A 12503-nucleotide genomic window follows, 5' to 3' on the forward strand; every position below is an offset into this window, starting at 1 on the left:
CAAAACTGAATATAATACAAATGCTTACAACAGTGATAAATCTCCCACTTTAATAAGAGCCTTCTGTTCTCACTCCTTTTGGAACACTATTGCAGCATGAACTTATTGGTAGTGTACTAGCAACAGCAAAGAAAACAAAAAAATAAAAAAAGAAGTGACTCTATGGCTTTGTAAAGGAGCATGCCTAGTACATTTCCCCTTTTAATATTATAGAAAGGTCATCACGAATTTCAGACTGGAATCACTGTTCAGTTAGAAAGACAGTAGAAAACCACTAGATGGTGGTAAAAAACCAAGCCTTTGCTATGAGCATTATGGAAAGAGAAGTCCAGAGGGGCAAAGAAGGGGAGGAGGAGCCACAGTTTGAGTACTGAAGTCATTATTGCTTGGAGTCTATAAAAAGGCAGTTGCACAGTAAGTAATTTATATGAGGTCAGCTTTGACTCTATGGATTTGCTCATTCTTTTCCCTCTATTTTTTTCATCTATTCCCATCAAGGAATTCCCAGCCCCAGATGTTGGGAGACGAGGGGGGCTGAAACTTCAGCTCTCTGGAGGAAAGGTTGCAGGCGGTGAAGAGGAAGAACAGCTGTAGGAGCTGCTCTGATAAATAGGTACAGTTAATTCTTCATTGCAAATAAAAAGCTACTTTAAAAACTGAAAATTGTTTAGCATTATATGCCTTGAATTTTATTTGCAACAAGTCACTGACAAACAGCTCTAAAGTGTTCCTCTTATTAAGAATTGAATGGCTTACAACTTGTCCTGAATATTGTCGTTACCAAAAAAAAATTGAATAAAATATTAATGATCTGGAATAGAAAACTTATGTTACAATGAATTCCACCCACACTAATTCTGTAACCTTAGTGTAACCTGAAATGTATGGATTTGCCTTGGTTAGGTGTTTAATACCACTAATGCTTTTAAATGAGCATGTTAGTATTGCACAGATAAACTGTTCACAGCACAGTTCATGAAAACTTTAAAGATACAAAGTTCAGGAAAGCATTTAATTATATTACTGAAAATATTCAATTCTTAATTGTGACAATAATCAAAACTTCTGTATATTATATTCAAGTGAGTGGTTTCTGCTGGACCTAATACTACATTCTCCTGCATTTCTGGGGTCTGAGAGTCGGGACTGTGAAAATTGTTTGTTTGTTTTTTTCAGCAGAATTTCCAGGAAAATCTGGGGAATTATTCCAGGGGATCAAATAGAATAAACAAAAGAATGAATGAAGGGTGGGTGAATCTCTTCCCTAGTTTGTCATTTTAATTTCCCAGTTAGGATGGGTATAAAATCTCTGAGCTGACCAAAGGTTAATTTAGAATCAGTAGAGAAATATGATGTGGAAGTGGCAGGACATGTATGAGCCAAACTAAATAGAAATGGGTGATATTTATTTTGTCGACTTCTGCCTGTACTCATCATGATTTTTTTTTTTTTTTTTTTGTCAGGATCTTTTATCTTTTGGAAAATGCGTTTATCACACTCCTTGGCAAGCCCCTCAGAAGGAACAGAATGTGTTAGCTTCCAGACATGAACACGTCCTCTCAATTGTATGTTTCTGAACTAAACCTGAGTGCCTTTGGTGGCAACTTTACTGTGCCTACTGCCAAGAGCAAGTCATCATCATGTGAGCAAGTGGTCATTGCAGCTGAGGTGTTCCTAACTCTGGGCATTGTAAGCCTGCTTGAAAACATCTTAGTTATATGTGCAATAGTTAAGAACAAGAACTTGCATTCACCAATGTACTTCTTTGTTTGCAGTTTAGCAGTGGCTGACATGCTGGTTAGTGTGTCCAATGCTTGGGAGACCATAACAATATATTTAATAAACAATAGACACGTCATTATGGAAGATGCCTTTGTCCGTCATATAGACAATGTCTTTGACTCAATGATTTGCATATCTGTGGTGGCTTCCATGTGCAGTTTGCTGGCTATAGCAGTAGACAGATACATCACTATCTTCTATGCCCTGCGTTACCACAATATCATGACAGTGAAAAGATCAGGGCTTATTATTGCGTGCATCTGGACCTTTTGCACGGGCTGTGGCATTGTCTTCATTCTTTATTATGAATCAACTTACGTGGTCATTTGTCTCATCACTATGTTTTTTACCATGTTGTTCCTCATGGTCTCGCTGTACATCCATATGTTCCTCCTGGCTCGTACTCATGTGAAGAAAATTGCTGCTTTGCCTGGGTACAACTCTGTCCGTCAAAGAACCAGCATGAAAGGAGCCATCACTCTGACTATGCTTCTTGGCATCTTCATTGTTTGCTGGGCTCCATTCTTCCTTCATCTCATCCTGATGATCTCCTGCCCTCAAAACCTCTACTGTGTTTGCTTCATGTCTCACTTCAACATGTACCTCATTCTCATTATGTGCAATTCAGTGATTGATCCCTTGATCTACGCCTTTCGTAGCCAGGAAATGAGGAAGACCTTCAAAGAGATAATTTGTTGCTATAGCCTGAGAATGGTCTGTGGTTTATCGGACAAATACTGAGAAAACAAAACCAAACCAAGGAAGAGAATAGAAATGCCACAACTTGCCGCATCTTGTAACTCTGCTGAAATGCCTATGAAACACTTTCTCCATTCAGCTCTCATGATTTCTGCAGCAATCAATCAGAACCTATTTTTTAACATGTGACTTTACATTTCTTTCCCTCCACACACCTTTCTTATGCTGATGGTAGGAGCTACTCAGTGCATCTGTATAATGGGGAGAAGAATATTCTGAATCTCATTTACCCTACTGAAGGCTTGATTTTATTAGGGGATTATACAGGGAAAGCCATACTTCTCTTTCTGCTAAATGCAATGAGTGAGACCTGCCACGTGAATGAATCCATCATCCGCTCAACACATTCTTTCTTTTTTGATATCATTTGTCTCTCTAGATTAAAAAAGATAAATAAAAATTGTCTCTCTATGTAAAAATAAGCATGGCTTATTTTGATGTCCAGAATTACCAGTTTGGTTTTTTTTTTTTTTTTCCTATTTCCTTTCTGAAGACATAAAATCAGAGAAGTAGCTCCAATTATCAAGCTTCACATACCTTGGTTAACAGTTATGGTCAATATACATACACATATCAGCAGCCTCGTATTCCAGTCATGACTGTTACTGTCATAAAATGTGTTTTATGTAAGAGGCCTGTGTTACCATGAGATTTTCCAGGCTGGACACAGTACTTTGTCGTATATGACGATCTGTGTTTTAATCACACTGATGTGTGAAGTACCATAGGTGGATTTTAAGGCTGAATCTGAAGACTGAGCTGATTCTAGTTTGTCTGTTTTCTTTTGTTCACCAGGGCTAGGGAAGCAAAGGGTACATTGCCTCTAGATAGTCGTGTAATATTTTGTGAAGATCAGAAAGACTGGGTGAGTACCTGCCTTTGAACAGACATTAGAAAAACTTTTGGCTGTGAGGAGCCTCTGTTACTGGAGGAAGTTGTTCCGTAGATTGTGTTTTTCAAGTTGGGAGAGAAAAAACAAGTTTGATAATCAAAAGCCGTAGCGGGCAATGGCAAAACAGGGATTTCAAAACCTCAGGCACATGTAGCCATGACAAAGAGTCTTGACTTTTGCTCTCCAAACTAACAGATTTTGTCTTTGTTGAGAGGATTCTAGGCTGAAACTCTCAGGCCTTTTGTGTAATTTGAATCTAGTCATACTCTCATAAACATGCTGTTATGCAACAGCTGTCTAATGTACAAAATATTGGATTTATCACAGATGAAGGAAGTATGGCATTGATTTCTTGATGACCATGGATGGTGCATATCTTGCTCTGTGATTAAGCTATGAAAATATTTCAAGTGGTGGCAACTCACTGACTAGATATCAGAAAATACCTTGGAAAAATGAGCTATTCCTTCTGAAATCTGAAAGAATAATGCTTGTTATACTTGGTTTACAGATACAGTAAAACTCTCATTCTCAATGGAAGGAATATGATTGATTCCATGGGTGTTAGGTTATACCTTCAAGGTGAAAGTCCTGATTTGGTTTTAGGAAATTTTTTTACCACAAGGGTGGTCAAATATAGGAACAGGTGCCCAGCTGCAGTGCAAACTCCATACTTAGAGATATTCAAAACTTGACTGGACACAGTCCTGAACAATCTGTTCTAAGTTGAAGGGTGACTGTGACTTTGAAGTTTGCCCTGTTTTGAACAATTAGAAATAGATTACCTCCATAGGTCCCTTCCAACTCAAGTTATTTGGTGTTTCTATGAAGCAGTTTGCATATTATGATAAAGTGATAATTTTTCCCTCCTAATTTTATCTCTTGTGTAAGAAAAAATGTAATGTATTCTCCTCCAAACATTTAAAAAGATAGAATACTTGTGTTTTCATTTGCTTTGGAGGTCTCTGACACGAGAAGTAAGGTTTACCTTTAGCACTGTAGTTATACAATTTGTCTGCTGCACCTTAAAAGATGTTATTCCTCCAGCTCACACTTATCTCAGTCTAACATGAGTGGGAGTGCTATTCTCAGTGGAGATATCTTATTATGCTGACTGATATAATGGTTATATCAATGCACTAGGTTCTGGAATCTTCCTTCAGCTATATAAGAAAATGGGATTTCAGAGATATGTTTGTGATCAGTAGTGAGAATTTTGCCTTGTTTAAGTCCCTCTCTTAACCCTATCCATAAATAGCACCTAAATGTGGGATCTTGCAACTAGGAATGTAAATGGCAAAAGGAGATAGTTCCATTGCATAGTGAAAGGCACCAGCTGATGTAAATAAATCATTAAATCTTCACAAGGTATTGCAATTAAGACAGTTTTGTACATAATTGTAAAACAACAAAGGGGAAGCCAAAACTGTAATAGCTTTGGGTGTTTTCTTGAATTGTATATTAAGTTTTTTGTTCTGTTTGTTTGGAGTTTGTTTGATGTATAAACATAGACATATGAAGAAACTATTAAACTGGATTGCTGGAAAACCCACTGTTACTGGTTATTCATTGTAACATGTCTGCAACCTTATAGATTATTCACAGAGGGAGTATTGCATTACAGACTTTCATGGCTCAATTTAAACAGATGTCTTACTAAGAAACACATTCTGAACGAGAGTTACAGACTAATACAATGTATTTACACTCATACCTATGTTCCTCAGGGTGTCAGCATCACACCTTCATTATAAGCTTTAAGGGTGGGGAGCTTAAACAGTTTAAGGGTGAAAGGAAAGTACTTGCAAGAACAGCCTAGAGTAGTTCCTGCAAAAAAGGCTGTTTCAACTATAGGAATGCATATAAAATACATATCTCTGGAAGACCATGACATGCTTTAATATGTTTCTTTCTCCTGTTTAACTGCAGAATAAAAGGAACGTTTAGTGTGCCCTAGAAAACTCTAACTATTTTGATAGACTGGGACAAGCAAGCGTTGGGTAAGTAGGAAATTTACTGTCAAAGGACAGTCATGAAAAAATTAGCTGTTAGGCTATCATTGCACCATGTCCAATTAACAACACTACTCTTGCTTATATAGCCAGTCATTTATGATTTAGCTTTAGCAATTGGAAAAAAACCCATCAAATCACACTGTATCTCTCCCAGAGCTCCAAAACTAATTTGCATTGCCCAGTGTTACTTTGATAACAGAAAATGTCACTGTTTTTAACTCCTGTATTTAAAAGTTTTTGATAAGCAATTATTTGGATCTCACTTCTGTTGCAGGTGGGACTTCTACAAAGTCACCTGTATTTTAAGCAGGTTAGTATCAGTGGGAATATTAAAAAAAAAAAAAAAAAAAAAAAAAAGCTGAATCTTTTCTCTGGGCCAAGGCCTCAATAAGGTACCTGGACATACTAGTTTTCCAAGAGCCTTAGCATCTCCTTTAAAATAAAACAGTAATAACTGAATAGAGAAAAGAAGTTGTTTATGATCCTGGACTTTAAGATCCTGCTTCCCAAACGGGCACAAATCTGTCATAAAGGGCTCTAATTGCTGAGTCTCACTGCCTCTGAGTCTGGACTGGGAGGGATGATTGCTTTCAACTCCACAGACCTGCACCCAGTGTGCAACCAGTGTTCAGTGGTACAGACTAATACAGTGAGGAACCCTTTTGAGAATGGGTTGTACTTTCATTCCCACTGCTTAGGCTTCTCCTTTTAGAAAACCTTCTCTGAGTGTCTGTCTGGAGACTTGAGTTGTGTTTTTTTGTGAGTCCTGAGCATGTAAGTGAAGAAACCACAGGAATTTCCTGCACACACAAACTTTGAGAAGGCAGAAAAGATTTGTAATCTTTGGGAAAAAACTCCCACACATAGTCTGCTCTCTGAAATCTCCAAGGACTCAGTTTTACTGCAAAGCCTTGTTGGGGATTCTCCTGCCTATCTTGCAGTAAATCCTTCTTCTGTTGCTCATCAGCTTCTTGCACAGAAGACCAACTTGTGGTGACCACTGCTGTGTTCAGGAATTGCAGTAGATGGTCCCAGCCTTCAGCTGTGTTGGAGTGCAAGCACGATACTCCTCTGGTTAGATAGAGTGGGTAAAGAAGACGTGGGAACATGGGAAATGAGGATCCCCACATGAGGGACAGAAAGTCACGCAGGCTGTGGTTGGCCTATAAGTCCCTGTGCTAGGTTATCTCCAGGTGAGATGTTCTCCCTCCTTTTCTAATCTTATCATGTGTTACAACCTAAGCCGTGTGTATCTTGGATTTCACTTGTTCTTCATACAGGACAGAAAAGGAGAATCCAAGATGTGTGTGTGTTTATACTTACATACAAGCCTACTTGAGTTCTTACTCGCAAATATAAGGTACAATCTCAGATGACACCAACAGATGAAATGTATGTGAGAATGTACAGTTTCTTGTTCTCTAACCCTGCTCATCTTTATCATTCAGTTATTTTTACACTACTTTCTGGTCTGCAGTGTGTTTCTCACATATTTCCTCTACCTGTGAACAAACTAGCAACAGTCTAAATCTGAATTAGAAGGAAAAAACCTCAAGTACTTTTTACATCTTGAGCTTTTGAAAATTATAGCAAATCAGTGTGACAGAACAAAAAGTTCCCTTAGCACCTGTCACACCAAAGATCTAGTAAATTAGTTAAATTCTTGTGGTCCTTTAGCATTATTCCTGCCACGGTTTTTTTTTGAGCTGCTTGCCTAAAAAGCCCTAAAAGTGCATGACAAGCTGTGCTCAATACTGAGAATGGACAGTCTTCATCAAAATAAAGAACAGCTCTTTAGGGACATAATGCAAAGTCTGGACATGCGTCTGGTAATCCTCTGGAATGCTAGTAGAGCTTCCAGAAAGCTCTGGTTTAGGGACTTGGGCAGGACGTTATATTTACAGCTTTATAACTGAGCTCTCATTTAATGTGTTTTATATGAATTTATCTAATCACTTTTAAATCTCTTTATTTTAATGTACAACGTCTTGTTTCTAAGGTTAGATAGGTTGAGTGGAAAAATTATTTTTTTCCCTTATAAAATACCTGCCTGGAAGTTTTCTTCAGTGCCCTATAGTCCTTATGTTATGAAGAAAAGAAATAATTAGTCCCGATTCACTTTCCCTGTTCCATTCATTATCCTACTTGCTTATATTCCTCTACAAAGTTTTCTTTTTTCCAGAGAAGGATCCTAGCTGATTTAATCTCTATGGGTATCTTCATACCTTGTTGTTGTTACGTTGTTTTCCTAGATCCACTATATTCTTTTTGGCTTGGGGGAGGGCGAGTGTGTGTGTGTGGGGCAGAGAGACAAACAGTAATCAAGATCTAGATGAAAACTCCATTTCCACAGTGCCAGACTATGCTGCCTTTTTTGTTCTTGAGGCAGTATGTAACAGTATACTTTCATTTAGTACAACATGCTCCATAATGCGGAACATTTCAAAGTCTCTAAAATGCTCATGGGAACAAATACTCCCTGTTCTCTAAATAGGCTTTAATTTTCAATGGTAAGGGTACATAAAACATATGCAAAAAAAAAATACATTGCTTAGGAGTGCTTCTGTGTTTCCAGGTGCAATTACATGCCTTGGCTGTGCCCCAGCTCTGTAGCAGAACTCATCTGCTGGACGCAGCTTTCATTTCCCTGCCTCTGATGAGATGAAAGCCTGGCCAATGAGGCTAGAAGGGCCCTGTAGTGTGTCCCGGCCATGCTCTTGGGTGGCTGATGATCAGGGACCCCAAGTTCAGATACAAACCTCTCCTGGAAGCTCATCATTTCTTTGAGAATACCATTTGTGCAGCTGCCTCCAGATGGTGATTCATCTCTTATCCTTTCAATTAGGCTGGTTTTACACTTGATTAAAGCAAGATGAGAAATGGAATGATGGGCTGTGTATGCTGGGTCCAGATGATTTTCAAAGGCATCAAAAGGAACTTTTTTAATGCCCCATTGCATTAATGCCTTAATTAACAGCAACAAACCAAAACATAAATCCACAAAGAAAATGACATTTATTTTTCTCCTTAGTTTGCCAGTTTTTAACAGGACATATAGTTTTCGCAGGCAATAAATGGAGTTGCCTGTGAATTAGCTTTTTCATTGTTTTTTGCATTTTTCACAAAAACTTTGTACCTACTTCCTGAAAATATGACCTTAGGAATGCCTATTATCATTGTATTATGCCTTTTCTTTGTCATATCTTTGCTCTGAACTGCTTTCTGGAAAGCTTTGCATGGGTTTTGAGTCTGGACATAAGTCCCTGAACTTCTGCATTTCATAGTGCTGGGAGAGCCTTACACAGACCTTACTATTATTTATGCTTCACATTTTTCTTGTGGTTTTTAAGTCAGGAGAATCTGTCCAGGGTATTCATCCATTCAAAGAATAGTAGAAATTATTCCTATACTTTAATTTTGTTTTAAATCTATGGTAATATCATTATTAGTAGTGCCAACATTGTCCTCAGCTCAAAGATACTTCACTGAAACCAAAAGTAGCTCTTTCTCAAATGTTTTTTCCCAGAGAACATGAAGAGATCTGACTATAACAAGGAGAGGAGATTCCTGCTGTCTGCTCACGGAGTGGTAGTTAAGTGGTCGAGCTTTGGCAAACAAGCATTTTAAATATTTGTTAAATTCACACCTGACTCTAACAGAGGATGAAAATGAATTGCCTTTTCCTACTGTGAGGACTAGGCTGCATTAAAAAATGTCCTGGTAGACACACTTGTGCCAATTTCAGTTTCAGAGGAATAGAGTCAGTGAGAGCAGGAAACTTGGGTCAAAGTCTGTGTGCAAGACCCTCTCCAGGTATGACTGAATCCCATTCCACTGGAGTGTTTTGTCAAACGTCTTCTCCCCACAAAGACATATAATAGGAATTCAGGCTGTGGTACCTCTCAAGCTCCCTCCTCCTCAGAAAGGTAAATAACAATGTTTTAAACATTAGTTTAAATCGGAGTGTCAAGAAATACATTTATTTCTTATGTTCCTTAGACCAAGAACCCACCAGCTTTTTTAGGTGGGCCTTCTGGATCCAGTGATCTGACTCAGGGGCTATGAAAAATCAGGTCATATAGAACCTGCTTAACTCACTTGGAAAAGGTAGGTTAAACCTTTGACTTTTCCTGAGCTTAACTATCGTGCTTGGTGCTCACAGTTTGACAAGCAGGTGCTTAAAAAGCCCTCCTTTCAAATGGCAGGGAAAAGAGGTGAATCACTTGAATTTCAAATGCAGTTCCAATGACAGTTCATGTCCCTGCATAAAGTGCATAAAAAATGAAGAGGTAGGAGGTAAGTCCTTGAATGAAATCCAGGTTTTTCATCTCACAGTGAAACTCTAAATATTCAGGTTTTCACTATGAAAAGGGACATTGGCACAGAGAACTCTGAATCTGGAGGAAAACTTTGTGAATTAAAAATTCACTGGTATTTGGTATGTAGCGTGCTGGGTTAGTTCACTCTACAAAGTCTAAAATTTCCTTTGGTGAAACAAATGGAGAAGGATCTTTTTGGCTAATTTTGACTGAACTATAATGTGTAAGTCTCTGGCCCTCAGTGTCTCTGTTATCCAAAGCAGAGGTTCTCAGCTTCCAGAAAACTGAAAGGTGCAAGGACTTTAGGTGCAACAAGGGACAGGTGAATTTGGTCTCCCAGCAACTCATGCAGCTACTTTGTTTTGTTGGCCACATGCCTGGTGCTTCAGTCATGTGTGATTAATACACAAACCTAGCTGTGGCATTTTAAGCAATAGACTAGACTCTTATTTCGAGTGGGGGATATTGAAAATATGTCCAGCTTAATTAGGAGGGAATGGAAAAGGGGAAAGCCACCCTAGAGCTACCTCATGGGAGACAGCCCTGGCACACAGACAAGCAGGGGATCAAAGGCCTGTTGCACAATGTAATGAGTAAATAGATGACAAATTCAACATTAGCTCTGGTGGACCTTTAGAGGGGAAGGCAGGCAATACAAGGAACACTGTGTGTATTTCAGATGACCTTTTGTTGAAAATGTCAGTTAGAAGACTGTACTGAATTTATAAAGAGGATAATAAATAACTGGGCTGAATAATGAAAGGTTTAATTCTCAGGAAAGAATCAGAGTGAAGATGCAGGGAGGCTGGGCACCTGGAATTACACATCCTTTAGAACGTTGCTGAATAAATAATGGCCAGTGAAGTGCCAGTGTTGTTAGTGCTGTGAAAAAAATAAAAGCATCTAATGACATGAATACGGTAAACAATAATGAAGGAAATCTGTGGTGAATTAACAGAGTTCATAAAGAAAAAACCTTCAAGAGGCAGCTCCCAGACCTTGTCCTAGGTCACCACTGTCTGCAGCAGCTCTCCCTCATACACACTCCAACCCTGGAAGGGGGTGTCCATGGGGCCCTGGTAGTCATGCACTTCAGAAGAGATATACTAAGCCTTCTCCATAGAGAAATAAGAAGGCATTAAACCATCTCCAAACTGATTTTTGTTCTGTTTTGTTTTGATCTGCAGTTTATTTTTCAATTATATTTTTGATCTTTCAGCTTGACTGGGTAAAATAACTTCTGATCAGAGCTAATTAAACAGATATTTAGAATTCAGTAGTATCTCTCTTCTGAAAGCCTCAAAGTATTTTGCAAACACTAATGAATGAAATCTCAAACTGTTGCTGCAAGAAAGCATGCAGAAGCATAGCATTGTCCTGAGGGTAAAGGTAGGGAGTTAAAGACGAGGTATTTTAGAAAGTAGAGCTCTAAAATACTGATTTCATACCTTTGCAGTTAAGCAGCACTTAGCTTTTTATTTTTCTCCTTGTTTCTCAGCTATGGCTCGTTGCCTCTGAGTGGCATCTTTGTAACAGGTCTGAAATATTTTTACAATGTGAAAAACTCTGAAGCAGCAGCTATGATCTCTGAAGCTTGAATAAATAAATAAATACTTTGCTAAAATATATATTAAGGATAGGGAGTAGGACACTGTGACTTGCTGGCTGAGAAAGCGTCTGGAGGCTTTTTAAAACTGAAAGCACTTTGCACGCTAGTAATGCCTCTTATTAATGCATCCTTAGTCCTCTGAAATGCTCTTACTGATTGGGACTGCCCTTAGAAAACAAACCAAATACAACTCATTTACTTTGTTAATTAGCTGAAACAGTCACAGTTGATAGGATTTCAAGGCTTAAGGCTGTCATATTCATTGTTACTGACTCGGATGTTAGCAATTGTCTTAGCTCTTTGGTAAGGGAATGTTTCTTTAGACTGGTATTCATTTTCTTATGAGCCAGGCCACAGGGGAAGCACACCTTGAAAGTTTTACTTGAGGGTTTTCTGCATTTTCCTATGGATGCTCATTGTTCATGTATTTTCAATGTAATATCTGCTTTCATTTAAAATACATTTCAAACTGGGAGACTTTGTAAGGCAGAGACAGGACCTCTAGCTTGAAGTGACCAGCACAGTTCAATTTGACAAAATACTGATTCTTAAACTTAATAATTTTGCCACTGGAATTCCTACCAGATACTGTGTTTTGAATGTTTACATCCACCTTCTTTCAGTTTTGGCCTGCAGTGTGGGGCTGAGTAGTTCCAGAAGGAGGCATGCTCAGACTGTATTTCAAGGATTTAGAAATAATGATGGTGGTCCAAAAACATTATTTGCAATGCAAATACCTTGGCAAAACCACAAACAAGGCAAAGGTAGAACCTTGTGTCAAATTCTCCCTGCTGTTTTCTGGGAGAATTTGAAAATTTTCTGTAAAAAAAAGGGGAGTTAGAATATGAAATGCCATTTCTTGCTCCTGAAATGGGAAAACATATGGAAATTAGGTAGAGATTTGGTAGCAACATCCACAGTTTTAAGCTAATATTTTGTTACAACCTGAGGAAAAAATCCCAGTGGAAGCGATTTTTATTCTACAGTAATTATTTTTCTTGTGTAAGGTAGGAATCACTTAAAAATCTCTTCTCTACTAAGGCACATTTGACTCCCAGTTTGTTGGGGGCATTAGACCTATTGCTGGTTAGCTGTCAGTGAGCCTCTACCACTGTTGTATAGCTTGT

At 38.4% G+C, this 12503-nt stretch overlaps 1 protein-coding gene across 2 annotated transcripts; it reads left to right on the forward strand.

Moving 5' to 3' along the window:
- Positions 1-340: 340 nt before the first annotated feature.
- MC5R (melanocortin 5 receptor) lies at positions 341-4970 on the forward strand. Of its 2 annotated transcripts, XM_050323592.1 has the most exons (3): positions 345-414; positions 499-613; positions 1464-4970. In XM_050323592.1, the coding sequence occupies exon 3, from the start codon at positions 1546-1548 to the stop codon at positions 2521-2523; it is 978 nt and encodes a 325-aa protein (XP_050179549.1). In that variant the 5' UTR covers positions 345-414; positions 499-613; positions 1464-1545; the 3' UTR covers positions 2524-4970. The 2 variants fall into 2 exon arrangements, with proteins under 2 accessions (XP_050179541.1, XP_050179549.1); XM_050323584.1 differs by having other exon boundaries at positions 341-613.
- Positions 4971-12503: the final 7533 nt, after the last annotated feature.

Source organism: Myiozetetes cayanensis, unplaced genomic scaffold, assembly GCF_022539395.1.
Source record: "Myiozetetes cayanensis isolate MyiCay16 unplaced genomic scaffold, myiCay2020 scf1, whole genome shotgun sequence".
Classification (NCBI taxonomy): domain Eukaryota; kingdom Metazoa; phylum Chordata; class Aves; order Passeriformes; family Tyrannidae; genus Myiozetetes; species Myiozetetes cayanensis.